The sequence below is a fragment of the Pocillopora verrucosa genome, chromosome 5 (assembly GCF_036669915.1).
Source record: "Pocillopora verrucosa isolate sample1 chromosome 5, ASM3666991v2, whole genome shotgun sequence".
Classification (NCBI taxonomy): domain Eukaryota; kingdom Metazoa; phylum Cnidaria; class Anthozoa; order Scleractinia; family Pocilloporidae; genus Pocillopora; species Pocillopora verrucosa.
The window spans coordinates 6,816,493-6,840,749 of NC_089316.1; the positions used below are offsets into that span (position 1 = coordinate 6,816,493).

The 24,257-nt window shown below is 37.5% G+C and overlaps 2 protein-coding genes across 2 annotated transcripts; one reads left to right on the plus strand and one right to left on the minus strand.

The window, feature by feature from the left end:
- On the minus strand, positions 1-11,286 carry LOC131772029 (uncharacterized). Its single transcript, XM_059087940.2, has 18 exons — positions 11,148-11,286; positions 10,364-10,423; positions 9,212-9,325; positions 8,706-8,864; positions 8,202-8,319; positions 7,500-7,612; positions 6,971-7,042; positions 6,263-6,487; positions 5,581-5,754; positions 4,842-5,018; positions 4,235-4,366; positions 3,516-3,787; positions 2,872-2,953; positions 2,464-2,574; positions 2,236-2,349; positions 1,478-1,585; positions 559-657; positions 1-291 (listed from the first exon to the last, which is right to left on the minus strand). The coding sequence occupies exons 1-18, from the start codon at positions 11,236-11,238 to the stop codon at positions 176-178; spliced, it is 2,337 nt and encodes a 778-aa protein (XP_058943923.2). The 5' UTR covers positions 11,239-11,286; the 3' UTR covers positions 1-175.
- Positions 11,287-18,317: 7,031 nt separating this feature from the next.
- Positions 18,318-24,242, plus strand: LOC131772030 (nematocyst expressed protein 6). Its single transcript, XM_059087941.2, has 9 exons — positions 18,318-18,407; positions 19,923-20,102; positions 20,961-21,084; positions 21,204-21,295; positions 21,922-22,005; positions 22,385-22,527; positions 22,784-22,913; positions 23,399-23,500; positions 24,100-24,242. Exons 1-9 carry the CDS (start codon positions 18,353-18,355, stop codon positions 24,216-24,218), a joined length of 1,029 nt encoding a protein of 342 aa, XP_058943924.2. The 5' UTR covers positions 18,318-18,352; the 3' UTR covers positions 24,219-24,242.
- Positions 24,243-24,257: the final 15 nt, after the last annotated feature.

Consider the following 24,257-nt stretch of genomic DNA (forward strand, 5'->3'; position numbering starts at 1 on the left):
AACGAGATGATTGTTTACTTTTACTATGTTTTCCTAGGACAACTACAAGATGAAGCTAATCATAATTTCAGCGTAACCGGATTTCTAACGAAGCTTAATTGAAAAGTGCCCCATATGTTCCCAGTGGCGTTCAATTGATTATTAAGCATCTTGTGAGTGCTATGATTTGCCTTGACTAACATACAGCGCAGCTTTCCTTGCAGTTGATAAGCATATACGATGGGTTTGAATTACAGTAACCTGCCGAAGCCCAGGCAGAGCAGTCTCCATCTTTCACCCAATTCTTACATCCTGTCAAAAAATGGAAAAGGCTGTGATAAGAGATGGAAGTTAATATATTTAAACTCATTCAACAAAGGCAACTTTCAATTCAAATATTCCTTTGGCTATAGGTAGTTCTTGCTTGATAAACTCTATTTGGAATAAATTATATTGGCGAGTAGATTATTATGAAGGATACATGAACCATCAATGTCAGTGAATTTGGTTTTTTAGAAAAGGAAGATATGTTGCTAACACACATAAAAATAAAGAAAATGAAACTTAACTTTCACTTACGGCACGATCGGCAGCAGTTATCAAGCATATAACTTGGATTTTTGCCACACTCGCCCTGTTCGGCCCACGATGGACAGCTAGGACTAAGGTCTTTACAAGCTGACCAATAGAAAGGAAAAAAAAGCATTAACAATTGCTCAGAAATAGATTTTACTTAAGTATTGTGAAAAGAAACGAAAATGGGGTCAAGATTATTGTCCAAGTGATCCAAACTGTTAGAAAGAAATAGCAAGTAATCCATGAAATGGATTATTGATTTTTTCAAGAATTGCCAAGTGCAGTTTACCTGTGGCGATTATCCATCTACTTTCATCCACACAACTTAAAAAAAGCTTTATTTCATACTTTCAACATAGGCCACGCGGCTCACCGCTTACACCAACCCGCTCCTAGCCGGTATCTGGGGGGGAGGGCAAGAGCTGAAAGTTTAGCTCTATTCCTGCCGTCTTCTCGGATCACATCCAAGTCCATTTCCGAAACATCGACTGGAAATCAGGCCTTTAGCCATTATTAAATTGCAGCTACATTTGAGGATAAAATGGCCATAACTGCTTGAAGTGACCAATGCTTTCTCTTCAGTCAGATGAATGGTGTTTTGACTGGAAATCACTGTTTATTGACTGAGGATTCTAAATACATGCAGTTAATCGAATTCGTGTCTACGATAAAGTCTCCTCTACGGAAAGTAAAAGTAGGATTTAGCTTTGTAATCGTCGATTGCTGGGTACTTTTAATATGTTTATTTGCGGCGCCTTTAAAAAAAATATTTGATATCAGAAGAGGAGCCATTCATTCGTCCTAAAAGCTTCAGTCAATCATTTTCCTTGATTTTTGTTTGATTGCTTGCTTGATTTTGGATTCCTTTTTTTCCGAGATCTAGTTAACAGAAATGTTTGAAAGATATATCTACAATACCTACCACACACTTTGCAGCTCAAAGCACAGGTTGCCAACATGAAATCAGAGTTCGTTTCACAATAAGCACGTGATGACCAGGTTGGACAACTGCTAGATTCATCTTTACATCCTAGAATTTTCAATTGATAAAATACTGCATGCTTTTATATGTTATGTATCGGGTAATGTGTGATGTGACAGTTGAAGGTCTTTCGAAATTTTTAACCTAAGAAATGGCTACTGAGGCTTCAAACCTTGGGAATTATTTGTATTATTGTGGTTATGTTTGGTAAACTGATCGGTAAGATTGTGATTTTAGAAAACCTATTATGGTTGTTTTACCTGTAAGAGGGTAACTAGAACCGTGAGGGAGGTTCGAAAATATCATCTTAATGACTCATATCACGATTGGCTCGGATTGGTATTTTCCTCTATCAACTCTTTAACTTAACTTAATTTTGATCACGTGATTGACATAACCGAACACCTTTGATTTATTCATGGTTCATGGAAATGAAACATTACTGTCAATGTTGATCATTAACATCACCCCAAGTTTCCTAAGCAAAACTCCAGGCAGGGTCGTGTTCTCAACCAGGTGTGTGGAGGAGATGAAATCAAACACTGCTCACGTGTTTTTGATATTACTGCATGTGTTGAGCGAGACAACAGAGACTCGGGGGAGGGAGGGGGGGGCGTTGAGAGGGCAATGATAGATACTTTAGGGCATTAATGAATGAAAACGAGAGCAAAATGGAGGGCAATAATTTCCATACTTACCGCAGACTCCACAGCTTTTCTTACAGTTATCCTTCATCCATGGATTGGTGTCACATTCACCTTGAATAGCCCATCTGGGGCAGTTGGTAACGTCGGAGTCCAGACAGCTAATCGCTGATAGAATCAAACACAACTGCATTTAGAATATATGAAACTGTTATTGTTACGTGTTCCTTGAATTTTACCTGTTTAATTGTACATCCGACACGTAATATATATAATACATACGACATGAGTTACAGCTCTTTTTGCAAAAGTCCTTCATCCATTTTTCGTTGCTCTTACAGTCTCCTGCAGCGGCCCATTTAGGGCAGCCGCTATAATAGGTATCCTGACAACCTAGGAAAAAACAAGGTAAGATGTGCATAACAGCGCCAAAATGATAAAAGATAACACCAACTTCCCCATTTTCACGAATATATGCAGCTCTTAAATTTAATATATCCCCCACCTCACCCCACCCCACCCCTCACAAACAAGCTGAGTGCCTTTAGCACATTATAGTTACGGCATTTTGTCTAGAGACCCGTATGGGCCCACACGGGCTTCTATTTAGAAGAAAGTTAAATAAAAAGGAACCAAGGAGACGACGAAGTGATTTTTTTATGTACTCTCTTAATAAACGTGTCTACCAACCGCATTGTCCAGGGTCGATGAACACATCATCAATGGCAGTATCAGAGTAACCAGTTCCACCAATACGAGCCTCAATTGTCAGCTGAAGAAAAGACAATAATTAATTTGCTATGATCATATGGTCAAGTCATGGGGTCACTATTGTTATACATGATAATTTTGGGGGGACAGTCGAGGAGGTCGAATGACTACGCGTCGTTACAATTTTGGGTACCTTGTCATAGGTGCATTTTAATGTACATCCATTTTGAAACATCATTTTTTTAAAGACAGTCCCCACAACACCAATATTCATGACAATGATAAAGTGTTGTCGTCACCATGAGGTCTCATAAATTTAAAGAATGAAAATTGATGCGAAATACTTACCCAGACTTGAAAGCCAATATGACTTAAAAACGCCAGTGAAGGAGGGGGAAGGAGAGGGGAGGTAGGGGAGGGGGGGTATCAAAGGACCTGAAGAGATAATGGGGGTGACTTTCCGTTTTTCTCAGGAGGCTTCTGATGACGTGGTTCCAGAAGCTATTCAAATTATGGTGGGATTAGTCGATGGCATGTCTCAGATTTGCTACGTGATCGGATCACGCCCGAAAAGAGATTATTAGAAATAAAGAACAGATTCCTTTGTACAAGACACAACTTACCCTGTATCTCACACCTGCTTCTATGTCTTTCGTTACACCTTTCCAGCCCATTCCTTTATTGCCTTTTTCATAAAACAGGAGATACGACTTCTTGCCTTCCGGCTCAATACGCACCATCAGCTCACCCGTTGTGCTCCCATACATGTTATAATAGAATTTCAGACACTGGCCTCCAGACACTGGGTTCAGCCATGGACTTATCAGTTTAGCGTTGTCATTTGATTGAGCAGGAGCAGATGATTCGACATAGAGGTAAACGCCTCTGGACGTTCCTTTTCAATGAAAATAGAAAGATTGTTAATATTTGATATACCACCTCATAATCGTACTTGATAACGCGGCCTTTTTGATTTGGCCAATTGCACGGTCATGAGAAAATGGATTGTTGGTTCCCAAGCTCACAGTTTTAAGTGTAATTCCTTTGCATTCACACTAATTACATTCAGCCAAATAAATATCATTTCTTCGTCATCCGAAGATTTAAGAATTCCCACGTTTTGTTAGTTGATCATAGAAAATATGAGATTAATTCACTGATGCTGTTCCGCCTTTATTGTTTTTATCTAGCCTGCGCTTGGCTTTAGGTCAATGGAGAAGAGCAAAAAGCGCGCGAAAGATGGCCTCTCCATCAGAGACCACAACTGCTACACGCCCGCCCGCTCTTTTTTTCGTCTTCACTGATAATCTACTTCTCTTACTAAGAAGTGGCTTATATTTACCAAGTGTGTGATCAGAGCTTGGTCCAGTGTTCAATGTCTGTGTGTAGCCACTATGTCTCTGCCAGTTTAGTTTATCGTCATATGCATTTGTCCACATGCCCAAATTTGATTCGAAGTCAGTATCATCAAACTCTGTGAAACGGTGGTAAGAAACATTTTCAGTAGAAGTATTACGGTTTTGAATTGCTTTAATGAAAATACACTGCATTGTGACCTGTGATCTCGGTACTAAAAGGTTCACGGAAAGTATCTTTCTGATTTGACGACGTTAACTAAAATATTAAATGACTCGTGGCTAACGATCAGACTGTCGATGGTCTGACAAGTTAATTACCACACGTAGATACGAATTTTATCTTCGAATGTTGATGATGTCATTGCTGGTTTTATCGTTCTCTTTAGAAGAAACGTGTCCTCAAGTGAACATTCAATCTTTTCATTTCTATAGACATAAAAATGAAGCAACTTCTGGAGAAGTAGTGTGTCCAACTAAGTAATGTTAGTAGCGTAAAGAAACTGGTTACGATAGGCAAGACGACCACGTTGATAAAGGTATAACTACATAAGCTTATTTCGGCATGTATTAAACAAAGTCAATAATCTTTACCGAGAGTACATCTCCTCATGACGCACCCATCTGCCTCAGTTGACGATCCTGGGCAGTTTAGACCTCCCTGCACAGGCGCTGGATTATCACACTTTCGGTACCTCTTTCTATAACCATCACCACAGGTTACGCTGCAGCTTGACCAGTCTGACCATCGACCCCAATGACCATCGATAGCTGTTCGAGATGCAGGGAAAATTTTACAGAGAGAATTGCTTTCCTGTAGTGATTGAGACACAGGTAATGTCTGTAATAGGCAAATTCTGTACGAGAGCCAAGTGCCCCGGGAGCTTCACTCGATTTCCATCGTGTGAAGCGACTAGGAGTACTAATCCTCCTCCTTGGATTGGGATGCCAGTTCATCGCAAGGTTTCCCCAAGCAATTGATCAGGCTTCCCTGACAATTCGCAAGTACTCACTTATGTCCCTGGGCGGAGAGATGCATTGTGAAAGTAAAGTGTTCTGCCAAAGAACATAACGCAATGACCAGGTCAGGTCTTGAGCCCAGACCTCTCGACTCGGATTCCTAGCACTATTCATTCGACCTCAGCGACCCACATTCAAAACAAGGGATGCTAAGAAAGAATTCATACGCAAAACACCGTACGATGCCTTTAAGAATACTATCAAGTAAAAGACAAATCATTTGTAAATATGTGATAAAAAGCAGCACTGGAGATGGATAAAATTTAGTCGGCAAAATTGGGAAATATGAGCTATAGATTTTGTACATCCATACCATAACATTCTTTATCTGAGCATTTAGTGGTCTGCTTTTCGATGCCATAGATATTAGGTGATCCTTGACAGGACTGAGGGTTTCCGTTATTATAGCAATATCGCTCCCTGCCCTTGTAACAGTTCTCATCGCATGGTGTATAGGCCGACCAGGACGACCAGCCTGGGTGGGTAGCTGAAATTCACAAAGCTCAGCTATCTCTAAAACTCAAAAGCTTGTACTTTAGAAGATTCACTAGGACTGTTTGATACTTGTCAAAGGGTAGGAGTGGAGAATTGTGATAAAAGGTCAAAACAAGAGATTATAAACCACAGTGTATAATATCTTGGTTAAAGATAATATGCATCTATAGTCATTAGGCATTAAGAAAATTGGTAATTCAAATACAATTCTTTCGGTGATTTCCGCCAGTTACTTGACATTCCTATAGTAATGTCAGCTCGAAATAAAAGTCATGCATATTTTTTAAAACGTAACGGGATTTAGAGATCTGGGGAAGGGAGCTTTACTAAAATTTTGTTAAAATATAGGCTAGGAAATGAGAAACCCATGATATTGGACTCATGACCCTAATGAGGGTTCATGATTACGACTCACGCAGCCCAGAAAATGTTCCACCAGCAGGTTCATAAAGTGAACAGCTGTGAGAAAACTGACAACTGTGATGATGTTTATCACTTACTCGTGTGGCAGTCGTACAAAGTGTTTATTTCGATGATGTCTCTTTTACTCAGTCGTTTTTCCTTATTACCAAACTCCATCGCCTCATTGTATATGTTGACAATGGTTGGTGACCCATTCTTTGTAAATGCCCTTCGATCGTAATGCATAATCGATTCATAGTCGTAGTCCTTGCCAAGATCATCAATAGTCCTCCAACTATACTTGTCAAATTGTTCAGAAAAACCTAGAAAAGCACGGAAGAATTCTCATCATATTCTGAGATTCAAAATTAAATTAAAATGATCGAACATCAGGCAGAAAAACACTCGGACAGGCAAACGGACGGAAAGAGAGACAGACAGAAAGAAGGCCAGACGGACAGATACACAGACAGAAGCGCTGAAGAGTAAAAACAAAAAAGATCGCCAGAACTTTGAGGTTAGCGATCTGCACTATGAACGGGTTTCGAGTAACAGATGCCTCGTGAATCAGATACTTTACTACCAATGTTTAAAGAAAAAGAAAATGAAATAAACAGCAACTACAGAAAAAAAATTAATTCGAAACAACTTAAGATCCTGAAATGAACACAAAGCTTTTAATGAAATTTACATGAATGGAAATGCTTTCTTTGACGTAGAATAAAAAGCCAACACACCGTCATTTTAACTGTGATTTAACTTGACATTTACGACGACTGCTATTCCAAAACTATTTCTATTAATACCTTGAAGAATATTCTCCCAATAGATTTTTACAAATTTATCTCTATCTGGGCGGGATTGTTCGTGGAAAAAACCTGAAAGAAACCATACACATTAAAAAGGCTTAAATTCATCAATGACAAAGTTAGTGGAGTCCAAAAACGTAACTGTTTTGAATGGTCTGGAAAGGAAGATTCACACTGGAAAATATTGTTCTTCGAAAAAGCTGTTCTTCCAGCACACCTTCAGTTAACTTAGTAAGAGCAAAGGGAATAGATTCTCTTAAAGACCTTTACAACATTACTCAGTGATAAGTGTCATTGTCAGATTATTGCACATGCACCACCGAATGTAATACTTATGACGTTTTCCTCTTAAAATTCTACGTCTTCAAAGCTCAGCTCATCGGGTTTAGGTTGAGAGGACATTTTAAGAAGATACTACCGAGGATAGTTTTTCAAGTGATTGACCGCCAGTCAAGATGTGGCTCACTCTTGGGTGAAGTCAGGGAGAAAAGTACACCAGGCCTGACAAAATTCTATTTTTCTTTACCAATGGCATGCATCAACTCGTGTATTATGGTTCCCACAAAATCGCATCCCTCCCCCAGGGAAAGAGCCTGTGGGCCACTTGAATGATACCGCATACCAACCATACTGGAACACCTGATGGGGCAATCAACAGTAGTACTGGGTAAGTCTGCATGCTTATTCCAGTAAAGAACTGAAGTACATTTCTACCTGTCTTTTTTCGGGTAAGAGTCTAAATTGTTTCATAATTAATTGGTCAATATCCTTGTCGGTCAATAAAGCAACGTGATAAGATAGGCGGATCAATAATAAATTTTGCTAATCACTAACCAATAAAGAAACTCTTAATAATAATAATAATAATAATAATAATAAAGGTATTCAAGAAAGGCATTAAAAACTGTAAATTTAAAAACAAGCAAAATAGAAGGGAATACTTCAATGCTCGATGGCTGAATAAGTGAGGGCTCTATGTAATTTATTTCCTGATGCTACTCGTGTGATGTAACTTTTCTAAAGCCTGTGTTTCACAGTTCATTAATTAGCCACTTGTTATTGTTATCTCAGTATTTAACGTAATCCGACCGAATACAATGACTTATGTCCCTGCAGCTATTCTTGAGATTTTCACTTTACATTAACGAAGGGCGTGTGGGGCGTTCGAATCATCAATTTCTTGGACAAAATTATACATTTTCACTGCGGGTAGTGTTCTGTTACTTACCCATCTTTGTTGCCGAACAAGATGTAGTTGCGTTGTGTATAGTCGTATGGAACAAATCTTAAACATGTATATTTATGAAAGCTTTTGATCGCCTCGTTAAGGTTTGGAATTATGTGACCTGAAGAGTAAAAAAAATAGAATAACAAATAACCTAGAAAACTATTCGCATCATTTATTTCTTATTTCCATCAGAATTCATAAACCATCATCTCTTCATTACGGTAGCTTTGTACTCTAAAACGTCTTTACAGATATTTCATTCAATACGAATTCCTTTTAACTTTAGGATAATCAAGATTCTTAAATTTGAAGATTTCTCTACATGAACGGCCGAGGAAAATACTTCTTCCGAGTTACTTTGCTTTGAGCTAATTTGCATGTGGTTAAAGGCCTATTTTAAGAGGAAAGGTTTGACTTAAGGCTAAACGGTAAGGGAAAAAATCTACATGAAAAAAGTATTTGGGTTGCCAAGAATTTTTCTCTGATTAATTAATTTTCACCTACTCATTTCACTGGGGACAAAATAAGGAATCATCCTTGTATTCCAAAGCCTCTTTTTTTCTCTTATTGCGTTCCTCTTGACCTTTTCCTTTTTGATACGAAGGAGTTGTTCCAATTCCGGATCAAGCTGTATGTCGCCTTGGTATAGCTTGAGGTGTTTCTCTAAAAAAAGGAATCGTTTACAAAAATGATTTGAAGTTTAATTGATCCTCAGACTTACATGCTTACTGAAAATTTTGCTGACTGTTACAATTTGTAAGACAATCATGAAAAAAAACTCGAGCCAAATTATTTATCCAACCGGAGCTAATCTCGTTTTCCGAAGAATGAACGACCTAGAGTACTTATATCTCCCCATAGGGCAGGACAAAACCAACTCTTTCGATCAATTACTTGGGCCTTTTGAGACTTATGATTGTTTTTGGTGTTTTTGCTGATAATAGTCCGTTTTTACAGGGATGTATTCAATAATTCTTGTACCCTGAATAAATTGTTCTTTTTTGGTTTACCTTCGTTGTTAGTTTCAATTTCCTTGAAGACACTCTCTCGTTTCATCCTTGCTGCCTGTCGTTTCAAGTGGGCCATGTTAACAGCGATAATACGCCCGTGCTCTGTCTCGTATTCTTCGAAGTAAAGATGCCATTATCAACAGTTTGATCATTTATTCAAATCCTATGCTATAAGCAGAGATTCTAAGATTCGTGAAAAAATCCTATTAAGGATTCAGTGTGGAAGATTGATCGATGGAAATTTCGTGAGCGTTCAACTAGAGCGCTCTGTTTCATGCGGCTGATGGACAATCCTTAGTAAAGACACTTACAGAGACGTGACGAGCTCTGTTCTGGCCTTTTTTTTAACTTGCTAAATTCCTTTTAATAACGCGAAATCAAACTTTTACCTCCTTCCCTTTAATATTTAGAATTATGAAAGAGAAAGGAAAACACATTCTGCATGATAACCTTCACAATAATGGTCAGTTTGTTTGATCAGCTTTTCGTTTTACAATTCCTCTCATCGTTAGTGAAAATATATGACAAAGTATGGTTTACCTGTCAACTATTTGACCTTAGTTTATAAGAAGGAAATTTTTATCTACATAAAAAAGGTCTTCAAAGATTTCTAAATGTTCTAATTAGTAGAAATGAACCCAAGGAACAATGTCTTTGAGAAATCACTTCAACGCCAATGAAAAGTTAACGCTCATGTATGTACTTGCAAAGCATAACAAACAGAATTATTTACAGCAAAGGAAGCAAATAAAAAACTGAGGTCTATGACTCTATAGAAATGGGGAGTTGACGAACGGCGGGAATTTTACAGAGCATGTGAAATGTGCCTTGAAGAAGTAAATGAGAACAGTGTTCATCTGAGCTGAACAGCACTACGAAGTGCTGTGAAATGGTATAATGTAGGTACTTTTTACGCCTTTGCTCTGTATTGGCTGATAAAAAAGCATCCTTCTTGCCTGAAAATCATGTACTTCTATCGCATTTTACTCTGAAAATTTACGTCAATCAGATCTAGACCATTTTTATGTACGGTGAAACAAACTAGTAGGAACAAATATGATTTCAGATTTATCTGCCGGCCCGAGATTTGGACCCAGCTGAAATGTTTTGAAGAACCAAGACTACTGGAAAAAAACAATGTTTTAATACTACCTCTGTTCGCGATTTCGTCGATATTTTCTGTCTGAGGTTTATCATCCTGCTTCAAAGGATCTGCCATTGATTGGAGAAGTTAAGATCATTGGTAAACGGTATTGATTACTTAGATATGAACTTCGTGTATACTTACACCATTATTTGCAATCCATATAAAGATAAGTTTCCATGGTAAAACGTATTTCATAACCAAGCTGCATGCAAAATTCATAAAATTTGTTGAAAACGAATTTCCCTTGTTTGCTTTCAATTTTGTCAACATATCCTGACGTTGTCAAGTAAGAGACATTTCAATTTACCAACATCATTTACAGGAGAAAATTGCCAAACTAATGAATTAAATATGAAATTGCTAAGCTCAAACTCACGATGAAATGAAATTCAATCATTTAATGAACCTCTGATGGTCTAGTTCTTTGGGATACTCAAAAAACCCTAGGCAATACTCTGCTAAATTTGCGGAGATTTTCATCTCCCATCGAGATGATCCCTTTTGAAAGGATTAACTTTGCATCAGAAATCTCGATCTCTGAGATGGTAGGCGACTGGTTCTTCTCTTTTCAACAGCACGCTTGAAGACGAGAACTTCCTTCCTTGAATAAGAAGAATTAGGCAAGTACTGAATGAAGACCATGTGATTGCGAGAGTAAAGCATACCCCTGCGAAACAAGCTTCGATACGCGCAAGATACCAAGGCTACTTATGCACAAAACCGCCCCTGATGGAGATTGTAATCAGGTCGTCCAGTTACATGTAAAAGTAATTAACCGTTGCAGCGTACCTTTTTCTCCATTTTCTTTCTTCAAGACAAAAGAATTAACCCAAGGAAGAATGAGTAGGAGTACGATCGCCAACATAGGTCTTTTTTCCATCTCGTCGATTCAAAGAAAAATGTGACTCGGTATCTCCTATTCAATCTTACGACAAGTTTATAATGAGCCGTCGTTAATGAAACACCTAGATAATATCTTCATTTGAAAGGAGAGCGATGTAAACTTGGCAGTCTTATACGTAGAGGGATTAAATATTACAAAAGCTTTTTTTTTTATTGACAAATGTCTTTTTATTTGCAAATGGTATTGTTTATTCCCTTCAAAGTTTACAAATGGAAAATAAAACTCTTTTGTCGAAAGGTTATCATCATTGCTTTGATATATTTTCTAGACACACAAAAGCCTGCACGTTTTTCGACACTCTGAAAAAAATTCAAATATATCTTTTTAATCTTCTGGTTTCCACTCTTCAAATAGATTACCATACGGTTTCAAAGTTCTTAGCTGTGTTAATTACGTCTTTTCAAAAACAGATGTTTTCTTCAACAATTCTCGGAGGTCAAATTGTGTGTAAACACTAACCTTCTTCAAATGATGCATTTTATCAACTAAAACTAGCGTCTTTTTGTTTTTTTTTTTTGGTTGTGCAAACTTGTCTCTAGTACAACGAGGGTCTGTAAATTTTCCTGACGGGGACTTCTTGTCGTTGGCTTCTTGTTCACGTCAAGACTGCTTCTACCTCGTTACGTATGCTATACCAGAATGCTCACCCTTAGTAATGCATAAGCATTGGATTCGCTCACTTTTAAGGTAATTTTACCTATCTAAGAGACCAGCAATCAAATAAACAAACAAAAACGAAAAAACGTACGGAAAAATTTATCTTTTTAAATGGGAAAATCAAAAGCCTTTTCTCAGCCCTTGCGACTCGATCCTTGCAATAAATATGTATAACTTTTTGGCAGTATGCTCTTTACTATTGAGATTTCTCTCTTTCATGCGACTTTCCAGTTTAATATTTTCATGGCAATTTCCTCTCAGGAAGATTGAAAACATAAATGATGTAAACAAGAACATTACCAAGATAATGTCGTCACAATATGTTTCTCGGGGATGTTTGAAACTTACGTCCAGAATTTCCGAAGCTATCGTCTGAGAGTTAATTCCAGGTACTTGCAATTGAGATCTAATACAAAACGCAGTCAGTTGTTGCCTCTTGCATCAAAGGCTTTACTATTTACTCAACTCAACCGAATGTGCATGATCACCCCAAAAAAGGAAAACCTATTCAATTTAACCTATAAACTGTTAGGATATAAAAGGTAAACTGCTTTTCATCCGTGAGAACACCTTGTGGATCGAGCACTGTTTATCAGTACCAGATTAGTTTTTAGCTAGATCTTTTTATGTCGGAAATCCCAGATGATGAAGCATTTCTTTTTATCTAAACAAGCTACTCTTTTAATGTGTTTTGTTTCTTCTGACCCATTTTGTGTAACTACGTCAGAGCTAATGGCTGTTTTTACTTCTTTCTTATTATTCTATCTTATTCGTGTTTGCTGCTAAGCTTAAAAGAATATTCTTGGCTAGTGACGATTATGAGATTGTTAACCGACTTGTAGAATATTTTGAAAAGGAAAAGTTAATTTGCTCTTTCTTCTCGGGACTCTTTCACTCGATGACTCTTAATAAACAAGCAGAAACGCGGGCAGTGAACAATAAGTGAAGTGCCACCAAAACTAGCAACGGTCGTGTTGTTCATTTTCAAAATAACGTCAGTTTACAAACCCTGCACCTTTGAGTACCACCCATGGTGTATCAATTACTTCATTTTTTCTGACTCGTGAATACCTGGAAGACAAAAACCGATTTTTGAAGCGCATTTTTTTCTTTTTCAAAGCAGAGTAGCTCGACGTTCAACTATATTTCATGAATAAACGAGCCCCAGGAGTCTTATTTGAATGTGGACCATGAATGTTAGTTCAGAGTGCTTTTAAAGACTGCACTATTTCCACAGTCCCCATAACTTGTGATTTTAAATCGGAATGTTTGTCCGGCCAAGCAGTCCCCTGGGAGTGTGACTGGGGGTCGTTACTGTGTGTAATCTTGAAATTTCTCCCGCTGACGAAGCAAAAGGCTGTGAGATCATGTCAGCATTTCTCATTAGTACTAGTTGTTGCCCCTATGCCAACATGCTGGTCATATCACCGATGGCCGGTCTCAGACATCCAGTTAATGACGTCATTATTGGAAAATCGGACAATGAGAGTCCATCCTTCACCGATTTGTGTTATGTCACAGTAAACCTGATGTGAAATATAAAAATAATCAGCGACTTAGGAGCCTTAGTGATTTTGTATATTAGGTTATTTTGGTGAAAACGGAAGTTAACGTGCGAAGTTAAGCTCAGTAACTTGATCAAGTAGGTTATTTGGTTACTCATATTCATTCTGGAGCCAAAAATGTACAATGCGATTAAAGTTAGTTTTTCATTATTAGAACAATATGTTCCATATGTATGGCATGGTGTATCGTTGAATCAACATGTCGTTGAGCTGTGGAACTCTCGATTAAAATATTGCATATTTACTCATTTAATGATGTAAAGCGCCTTTCTTTTTTATGAATGGGGAACAAAACAGTATTTTGGCCATTATCATCGACTACACTTTGCATTACTTTTGCATCGTTCTCTAAGTTAAACCTTACCGGAAATGTCGAAATGACCTAATTGTAGACATAGTGTATCACATAAGTTTGCCCAGAGGAAGCACGCTGGATTTGTTCACAGCTGCTAGATACTAAATTGTAAAATTAAATGGATGTAGATAAAGACGGTAGTGCTCCCCCACACCATTGGACATTTTTTCATCGGTTCTGGAGATTAGTAGATTTTCAAATCACAATAGAGTTATAAGGAGATCAACAGCAACGTAATTGAATAGAATAGCTAATTAATAATAGCTAATTAAGGAGTTGCTTTAATTTCATACGGGACTATCCATCTCCTCGTTAACCTTTTTGTGAAAAACCTTTTTTGATCCCAACTCTTTGGAGTAAATAGTTATTCTAGGCCCAAGCATGCTGAGTGTGTTTCAAGATCGATGGAGGAGTAAAGGAAGGGAGGAAAGGATAGGGAAGAGCCGGGAATTCTAGTTTGAATTCAATTAGCCACACAAATATGAGAATGTCTCTTGAATGAACACAGTGCGCACCTGCCATAGTATAAGATCCAGTTGCCCATAAAAAACAGACCGAAATCATCAACTTTTCAAAATTGGCTGAGAACTGAACAATTATTCTTTAATCGACCAGCTGATGTGAAAAAGCATAAATGGGTACAGATCCTTTTACTTTTGCAATTTTTCATCTTCAATGAATCCAGTTTTACATGAACAGCTGTAAGAGCCGTAAGTATGTTGGCAATTAGCGTTGACATCACAAACTTGGATTGGACACTGCACTCTTCAATATCTGTAGGTAAACAAGTAAACAAATATTGTAAAATTGACCGGACAACCTTTTCGAATATATTAAAGTTCACACGGCAACCAGGTGGACAATCAGACATAGTTTGATGCTACTCTGGTTTGCAGATTTAATGAATGTAACTGAAGAAGTTGCAATTCATAGACCCAACGTTTCGACACTCCTGTCTAGTGCCTGCTGTTTTTGTTTTTTTTCTGCCTGCTGTGCTTAGCGTTTTTGTTTTGTTACAGACGAAGATACAGATTTCTTTGCTCATGAAGGGATGAATCAGCCCTATAATTTTTTTAGCATAGGTTTGTAGTTTTCTAATAGATATGATTAAAAGCCGCCGGCGCAAATCTTATCTGATGGATACTTATTATTGTATTATGATCAATATTATCATTGTTATCATTAATAAAAAAAACTTTATTATGACCTGCCTTCACCCCTGAAACCTGCCACCTGCCTTTCCCCTGGGGAAACTAACGTGTCTTTACGTAGCCGTCATTTACCGGTAGTTCTATGCCTAATTCATGGGAAGGGTTCTTTAATTGAACCACACCTATGATCGGACCGAGGGTAGAAAACAGACTCAGACGCTGACATAGGGCTCTGATATCATGAACCATGATTATCTGGATTGGTGCAAAAAAAAAAACAAACAAACAAAAAAAACCACACAAACAAACAAAAAAGAAATGCAGTTCAAACACTCTGATTACTAATATTATTACGTTGTTTAGAAATTGCTTCGGCGAAGTTATTAATGTTACAAGCCGCATTAAACCATCTCTGCGGGTAAGACCGCACTACTTTTTTATAATTGAGTCTATAAGCCACTAACAAATTTTTCACTTACTGTAATACTAAAGTGATGGTAACTCTGACTGATGATAAACTTGTCCGAGTTATTGAACACGTCCGATGGGAGAAATTCACAAAACAATTTGCCACTTCCATCGTGAAAAGCAGCCAGGTTAAAAGAGGAACATGAAGGATTACTGACACTAGCAAACCCACACTCGCTCCCATTTAGAACTTGCTCTGAGTCCATACTGGTTGTGTTGAGATAAGAAAACGCTTGAGCCTTGAAATTGGCATAAACCATTTTCTCATCAGTTCGTCTGCTGAGAGAGCTTCCGCCTGCATCAACGACTGCTGCCTCTATTAATGAAGAGAGGTAATATTTATAATGGGATCATAGATAACCTCAGCCGATGTTCAACAACAAAGTAATTTGGTATTATCAACTGAGTTGATAACGTAAACTGGCCACCTTTTAGAGTTTCAAAGCTGATGTTTCGATTGTTAGCCCTTCGTTAAAGCAAAGTACTCTCTGACGAAGGTTTAACGCTCGAAACTTCAGCTTTCAAATTCTTAACGGTGGCCAATTAACGTTACCAACTCAGTTGATAAAACCGAATTATATTGTTATACTCTCCCACCGACGCAGCACCTTAGTTTCGTTAGAAAATTAATCCCTTATCGATTCCCAATAACTCAGGTCATTTTCCATAATTTGTTTTTGCTTTAGATAACTCGAGTCATATTTAAATTTTTTACGTCAGTAAAAAATAATTTAATATGATATTGACTCCATTGTGAAGCATCTTTGGATTCTGTTTTCACAAAGCTTTGTTTCTTTACTCTTTCTTCAAAACTTTCTTTTTTTGCTCGAGCCTTTTATGCTGCAGAAAAACTTTAGGCAGAGAAGTAATATAGACAGTAAAGTAGTTATTCTCAACATCCAAAGGGTTGAACCTCTTTATGGTTATCCTTTAGAGTTCGAGTTATCGGCCAACTGCTTTAAAAAAATCGTAATATGCACATTATTGAGAATTATTCTGACCCTTTCTTTCCAGTATATACCGTTGGAAGCTCTTGTAATAGATAATATCATTGCGAGCACACTAAAATAGTTCCTGAGTACCTCTGGGACTCCATGCTCCATTTAAAATCTCTTTTATATGCTGCCACCGGACTGCACAATGCGACTGAGAAGAAATCCCACGTTCCTTAATTTGTAATTTCCATCTTTTTAGCTAATTTAGTACAACTTAGGTGATTACCTGCAATAACTATATGTACTCTACACCTTTTGTATTGTGTCCCTTATGTTCTTAAGCATATTTTAGGGAAAAAATTTTATTAGCTTTAAATTATTAATATGTGAAAAGGGAAGATAAGTTTATTGAATTTGTTTTAAGTTCTCTTAATTTTTCCGACTTCAAATATCTTTTTTTAACGCCAAAAGTTGGAATTCTCTTAAACTGGCTTTCAACTAGGAGAGGAAAACCTCGATAGATCTCAATTTCCTCAAAACGCCTCAAAAAATGTGTATTAACGACAAGTAGTTCAAATTGTCAGGTTAACTATAGAGAAAGCCATTTAAACGAAAAAATAAAAAATAAGAAAATAAAAAAAAAGGAACAAAAAATCCAGCGACGTGGATGCCATCATTTATGTAAGTGAAACATATTTATATTTCAATTATTTTTTGATGACTGGTGAAGTTATTTCTCTGGCTGTGTTAAATCATTTACCAGCTCATCGAAATTTATTGTTAAGGCCAAACTTAGGCATTTGAAGATCATTTTAAATTTTTATTGATGCAATTACATTTTTACAAATCTACTCTAGAGTGCCTTTTGTATCCATCAACTTACCATATTTCCTTCAGAAAACCTGTTCAAATGGTATTTAACATAACAATAACACCTTGCTGTCTTTAATTTATTTCTTTGATAATTACTTAAAGTCGTTGTTTTCTAATTTTTCGAGGGTGGGGGGGGGGGTGGGAAGGTTGTCAACTGATACGAATTATAAGCAGGTGGTTTATAACATTCAGTATTTTTGGCCGGGTGTATATCGAAATTTTAGCGAAATTTGTTGCCAAAGGAACAAGATTACACTAAATATAAGGATGCTAGGAAACACATCCCAAGGATATATCGTTTTAAAACTTTTTCGTTTTCCGAACTGAAATTTCGAGGAGGGAAGACGAGAGAATCAGAGTCTAGGGTTAATTAAAGGCGAAAATTGTCATGACTCAAGAGAGAAAACTGTTCATCTAACCAGCAAGGCTCCTCGCATCAGATAACGAAGATTATGGTTTATAAGAAAGGAAATTTTAAGATATAACGAGGTAGGTTTTATATAAACTATAGACTGATGTAGAATGCTTTAATACCATCTCAAGAGTTTTGCCCTGAACTTCAATGTTCTTTTATTGCCGTATTTGAACGGCAACAGCTTGTTGTTTACATTAGTTTATTTGAAAGTGTGCAATAAAAGAAGAAACGGCCACGCGGATCTGTAGCAAGATTACATAGCTGTAATCTGTCAAGTTGCCATGTAACATAAGACAATTAACGATTATCAAAATTTAATCGAAAATGTAACGCAGGAGAGTCAGCTTTGCCTTTTATATCAAAATATCCAAAACCCTGTTTTACAGCATTTAAGAGGATGTTTAATGTTGGTCTGACGCTGATTACACAGCTCTGAACACGCAGGTTGGTGTGTGATATATTTCAATGCGTTTGATCGGAATTTAATAGCAATTTTTATATGTCATAGTAAAACAATAAATATATTTGACAGCCATACATTCAGAGGTTTACAGCTGTGTTTGTTCACACGACTATTTGAAAAAGTAAAATAGGATACTTTAAGCCTTAAAGATTAGAATTGTCTTGGCTCTGAGGCAGTTAACAGAGATATACCTCGATCCTGTGTAAGGATGTGGCTCATTGCACCGTTTCTTGTCATCGCGACAGCTCTTGGAAATCCAGAAGGTTTGCTTTTAAATTATCATAAACAGTGTGTAGTATTTTCTTTTTGTATACTTACCTTTTTAGGAAAAGAAAACTAACAGTATGGAATCCAGTTCTATTGTAAATGGATATAGTGCATTTCCTAATTTTTCAAACTGGACTGTTTTCCCCAATATATGTCAGTTTGTCTTTCTCGTTGCATAAAATATTTCCTTTTCAAACATGTTTGATATGTTCCACTCTGAAATCCGTCTAATGTCACTGGATAGAGGTTGAAAGTCAAGTTCCCGCATTTGATATAAGAGGTTCGCTATTCCATCGAACGAGATGGAATTGAAAACTCAACGGTTCAAAAGGTCAAAAAGGTGCAAAACAAGAAAGAAACCATCCTTCGAAAGCCAAGAGTTCATTTTTGATGTACTTTTACAAAAATTCAATGTCTTTGTTTGTCCCCGGTTGCAACCATCAGATAATTTTCTTGTCTCCTGTGATGACGATTTTGGTTCAAATAGCGAGTTTCAAACGAATAACGAAGACAGAGAAATATACAAAAGTTACGGCACAGTCATGTAAGATGCAAACCAATTTCACACAATGTACCTCATGTTTCATTTTAAAATAAGGGTTAAGAAGTGGAAAATTTTGACGATTTTCACCGTAGTTTCAGCGATCTCAAAGTATTAGTAGGACATGCTGATATGAAATGGTTAGAGAGATATATCTAATTCTGAACAGCACGGGAACAAAACGGAAAAAAAAAGAAAAAGAAAAACCATTTCAACGAGTGCCAAAAGGTGTTCATGTTTTTTTTTCTAATAGTTTATCCTTCTACTTTTAACTGTCATTTCATTTTATCATTTTATATTTTAATAAATATTTGAACAGTGTGTATCCATCATCACATGAGCTACTTAAAGTACAGCTCTGTCGTATAAGGTTACCTTTTTCACAATCAGAAATGCAAAGCACAAGTCACTCAGTTTTATGTCAACTGCAGGGGGAGGGGGGATATTGGAGAGCTTAAACACCGCTTTTCCTGAAACATGAACGGCAGGAGTGACCACGTGACCAAGATTTTCCCGGTTACGCTTTGCCGTTTCAACATAAAAGTGAACTGTTTCGCGTTTGCTGTGTATGAGGAGATTTTCTTCACTCTTTCTCTCAGAGAGTAAAAATAATAAAATAAAGAACTGGAAAAAATGCTCCAAAACTATACCTGACAAGTCATACTTAAGTAGATGAAGTTTCATGTTGAAAATTCTTCAAATTCCGCGCTTTCCTTCAGCAGAGATGCAAGATCTCACGTTGACTTACGAAACGGCCTCCAGTCCATTCCGAGGTGAAGTGAGTTCACGCGAAGCTAAAGCAATAAAAATTCACGCTATTTTGCGCGAAATGTGAAAAGGCAATGCAAGGCGACGTTCACCGTTTCATGTAAACGCGGTGCTTAATCTCTCTATTGTAATCTTATGCCACGGGAGTCGATTATTCTATGGCTTTGGCATCCATTATGTCACTTGTTTTTTTCTTTCTCAGAAAACATTGGTATAAAAGATGCCAAACTGTTTGAAGGAGATATGATTTTAAGCACAGCTCAGCGGTTAGCTGCCATGAAAGGATTAGATGTAGATAGAGCGAGGGGAAACGCAAGAGGCTCAGTCATGAATATGCAATGGCCAGGAGGGGTAATGATCTATGATATTGCAACGAAGATAGGTGAGGACAAATGGAGTAAGGACAGATATGAAAAACGTGTAAAATAGGGTTACTTATATTGCCGTTCTACAAGTCTCATAATTTGATTGATCAAATAAGACTTGGAAAGAGATTGCCTTGGTTATTTCCAAGTATCCTCCGATCCGATCTTTCTTCTCTAGAAACCCTTGAAGGTAACTTCAAGAGGTCTAAGTTTAAAATTTCAACTCAGTTCGATCGCAAATCGCTGTCAAAGCTCCAAAGTGCATGCATCAGTGCATGTTTTTCGTATGAGACTTCAACAAATCGTTTGGTAGGATTTTAACGGCCGAATGTTTGATTTCACTCCAAGCCTCGCTTTCTAGGTGCAGACTGATGAGTTTTAATAAGAAAGTATTCTCAAAACGCCGAAAAGAAAACGGACACCACATAAAAACAACAAAGATCAATGAAAGTTTTGTGAAAATAATAAGAAAGATGGTAATTCTTTTGCTCGGTAAAGAGATAGATAGAGATGTCACGAGCGTGGAACAAAGAAAAAATTCTGAAGCCCTCGTGAAGAATCGAACCTCAGACCTTCGGATTCCGCGCTCTGGTGCTCTACTTCTGAGCCACAGAGACTCTGTGGTGAGCGAGGTTTAAATATGACACACGTCCTGCATATTGCCAGGGTCAACAATGTTGATAGCGCCATGTTTTGTAAACATGATTCCGAGATTCAATTTCTCAAGTGGACTCAGATTCTATTTCTTTGTTCCGCGCTCGTGACAAGACGAATAAACATCTTTCTCTATCAACGACAGTTGTAATAGAAACGAAGCTTGAAGATGAAAATTCGCTAAATGACATCGGGTATTAAGAGGCATTCCTCCTTTGTAGCGAGGGACGCTAAAATGATGTCCATTCTCAACAAAGCCATGAAGCAATGGACCAGTAAGACCTGCATACGATTCCAAAAGCGCCAACGAGAGCATGGGTACGCCTATTTCCACGTAGGCCAAGGGTAAGAGTGAAATTAATTCTCTTACTGATTACACGTGAGGACAAAACTAATTACTTTCGACCTACAGGTTTCCCTTCGTCAGTGAGAACTTAAACCTTGTAATGTTCTTTATCTTACAGTTGTTCCTCTGAGGTGGGTTATCAGAGGAGACTCCAATACATTTCACTTGGCAATGGCTGTTGGAGCGTGGGAACAGCAGCACACGAGATTGGTGGGTTCATCAAACTTTAATTTTTTTCCCAGCGGGCAACTGTGTGCTTTAACAGCCCGCTTCTTTTGGCACGCAACCACTCTTATACCGCTGGGTTCACCCACCAGCTGAACTGCAGCAGGGCATCCGCCTAACGGCTGGTTATGCAGAAAATGAGCGTGATTTAAGCACAGCACAATACACATTTAAGTATACTACAACAAAAATTAACAGTTAGACGATATGCAGTCTTTTCATTTGCTTAAGAAAAAGCCGGATTCACTACCCTATACAATATATATATATATATATATATATATATATAGCTCTTTGGCATACAAAGCTTTGCTTTCATGTCCAAATTGAGCACTCTACTAGGATGAGTCATTGCTGCTAGCATTATGCATGCTCACTAGTTTTTCTAGTTTGAGCACTCTGGCATGGCTTAGATGATCCCACATATGTGAGATCACTTGGGGTGGCTATATGGTCTTACCTCCATCCTAGCATCAGCACTGCACTGATGAGGCCCAGAAGGCCGAAACAGTACTGTCTGCAGTTAGTTATATATATATATATATATATATATATATATATATATATTTAAATGCATTCTGTAAACCAGCTACTCTTTCACTTGCTTCTAGGGCACGCTCTAGGATTTTACCACGAGCAATCTCGTCCAGATCGAGACAACTACGTAACCATATACAAACAAAATATAATGCAAGGTAGGGAATTATCATATGACACATATCTGAAAATAGAGTTGACTCAGGCGTCTTTTCCAACGAGAAATTAACCCCTTTTAATTTCTCTAAATTTCCTTTTTTCCTCTTTTATTTAAGCCTACCTGACTAATATTGATGATATTTCATATTCACAAACAGTTCTAAAGTTATAATGCAATTCTTGAAAACAATACAATAATGAACTATTAATGCAAATCGTAATAAAAAGGCATCATTCAATTACACACACACTGCTACATTAAGACTTATAACTCGAGTGTATCCTCACTTGGGGCAATGATGTCGCATCGAGACGAAAAAGATGAGTTCAGTTGTTAAGCACTAAATTATTTTTAATTTCGTTATCTCATCGCGCTAGGCATGGCCTACAACTTCAATAAGTACGGAAGAGATACCATTGACTCACTGGGTACACCGTATGATTACGCAAGTGTGATGCATTATGACTCATATGCATTCAGTGCCAATAGAAGACCAACGATCTTGCCTAATAAGCAAGGGGTAACGAATTGATACATTAACATTAGAGGAAATTTAACTTTGTCTCGATAGCGCAATCAACTTGGTTAAACGTTTTATAGGGTTCCCTTGCAATTGTAGAATACCCTGAATATTCAGTAGGATCACTTGTGCCACCTCATTCTTGATCTTACCATACTCTGGATATCATCTGTGATCCAGCCTGAACAGACGCACGACAACATGGGGTCTATTTTTTTAACGATAAACTTCAAAGAATGATCAATTTTACTGACAGGTGACTATTGGTCAACGTAATGGAATAAGTAGCATGGATGCAAAGCAGATGAACCTTCTGTACAAATGCCAGGGTGCTGGCGGAAACGGCGGAAATGGTGGAGCCGGCGAGACTGGCGGTGGAAACAGCGGTGAGTTTTACGCTTGTTTCTCTGCCATTGAAAACAAAGCAAATCAAAAAACAAACTATTTCCTGAAAAACAAGTGAGCTATTTAAATTGAAAGCAATGTAGCAGTATCATTGTAGAATAGCGAGTTTGCCAACATACGATTCTTGTCATTTTAGTTTAACAGCTGATTTGAATCAGGAATAGTTATTGAGGCTGGGTTGAGAAGAAGAGTTTCACTTTCAATAAATATTAGAGATAAATTTCAGAAAGGGTAGAAAAGAGTAATTTGATTGTACACTAGCCATTGTATATTGCAGTTCCTAAATTTTGATTGGTTCACAGGCCATGGTATTATCGTACCTTGGAGCACAAACACAGAAATTACGTAGCATTTTTTGCCGCATCCTACCGTCTCATTTGTGGCGCGCTCGCAGTGGAATAGTTCTCAAGAAACTTATGTTGGTTTTAGTTAGTTTATGTTTTCATCCCTTCCTATTCTACTTAAGGTTGTCAAGATGGTCACAAAAACTGTCGATACTGGGCATCAATCGGAGAATGCCAAAAGAACCCAAACTATATGCTTAAGACTTGCTGCAAGAGTTGCAAAGGTAGGCATATGCAATCTTAATGTTAAATTGGTGATTCAAACTCTTATTTACGTATTCGATTACCATATGAATTTTACAGAAACTCAGCAAACCTGTACATGGTTTGAGAACACAGAACATTGGAAAACTAAAAGGGGAACACAAAGTTCTCTTAAATTTGAAAGATAAAACATGATAATATTTCTCGCAATTTCAGTGTAATATTTTCAATTCACGGAGCACGCACCTGGTAGTCCTTATATGTTTGTCTCGTCGGTCGGATGTTTCACATCGCTGAATAAAAACCCCGCTGTAATTTTTATCAGTCCGACTGAGCCATTGCCATTAAGAAGGGAACTTTGATCCTTCTTCAAGCTTTTAGTAATGAGTAAGAATATTTGATGAACACAACTCAAAGTACATAAATCGCACCTCCTCATTTACGTGCAAGTTTTATCTTCTGTGTTGCTTAACTATGATTTCTCTTTTGCTTTGTTCAGTTTGTTCCTTTGTATGTTTGTTCTCTTACTCGATATCATGATAGATAATGCTTTGAAAGCAGAGGTGTTCCCAAGGAATTGCTCGAACTTATGTTTTTTAATCACCTTATTACTTTACAGCTGTAACAGGGTGTAATGATACGGACAAGAATTGCGCTTACTGGGCATCCACCGGTGAGTGCAAGAATAACGCTAATTGGATGTTGAGCCACTGCAAGAAAAGCTGCCGCAACTGCTGAAAATGTAGCACTTATAGTGACGTGTGAGCAACTGAAATA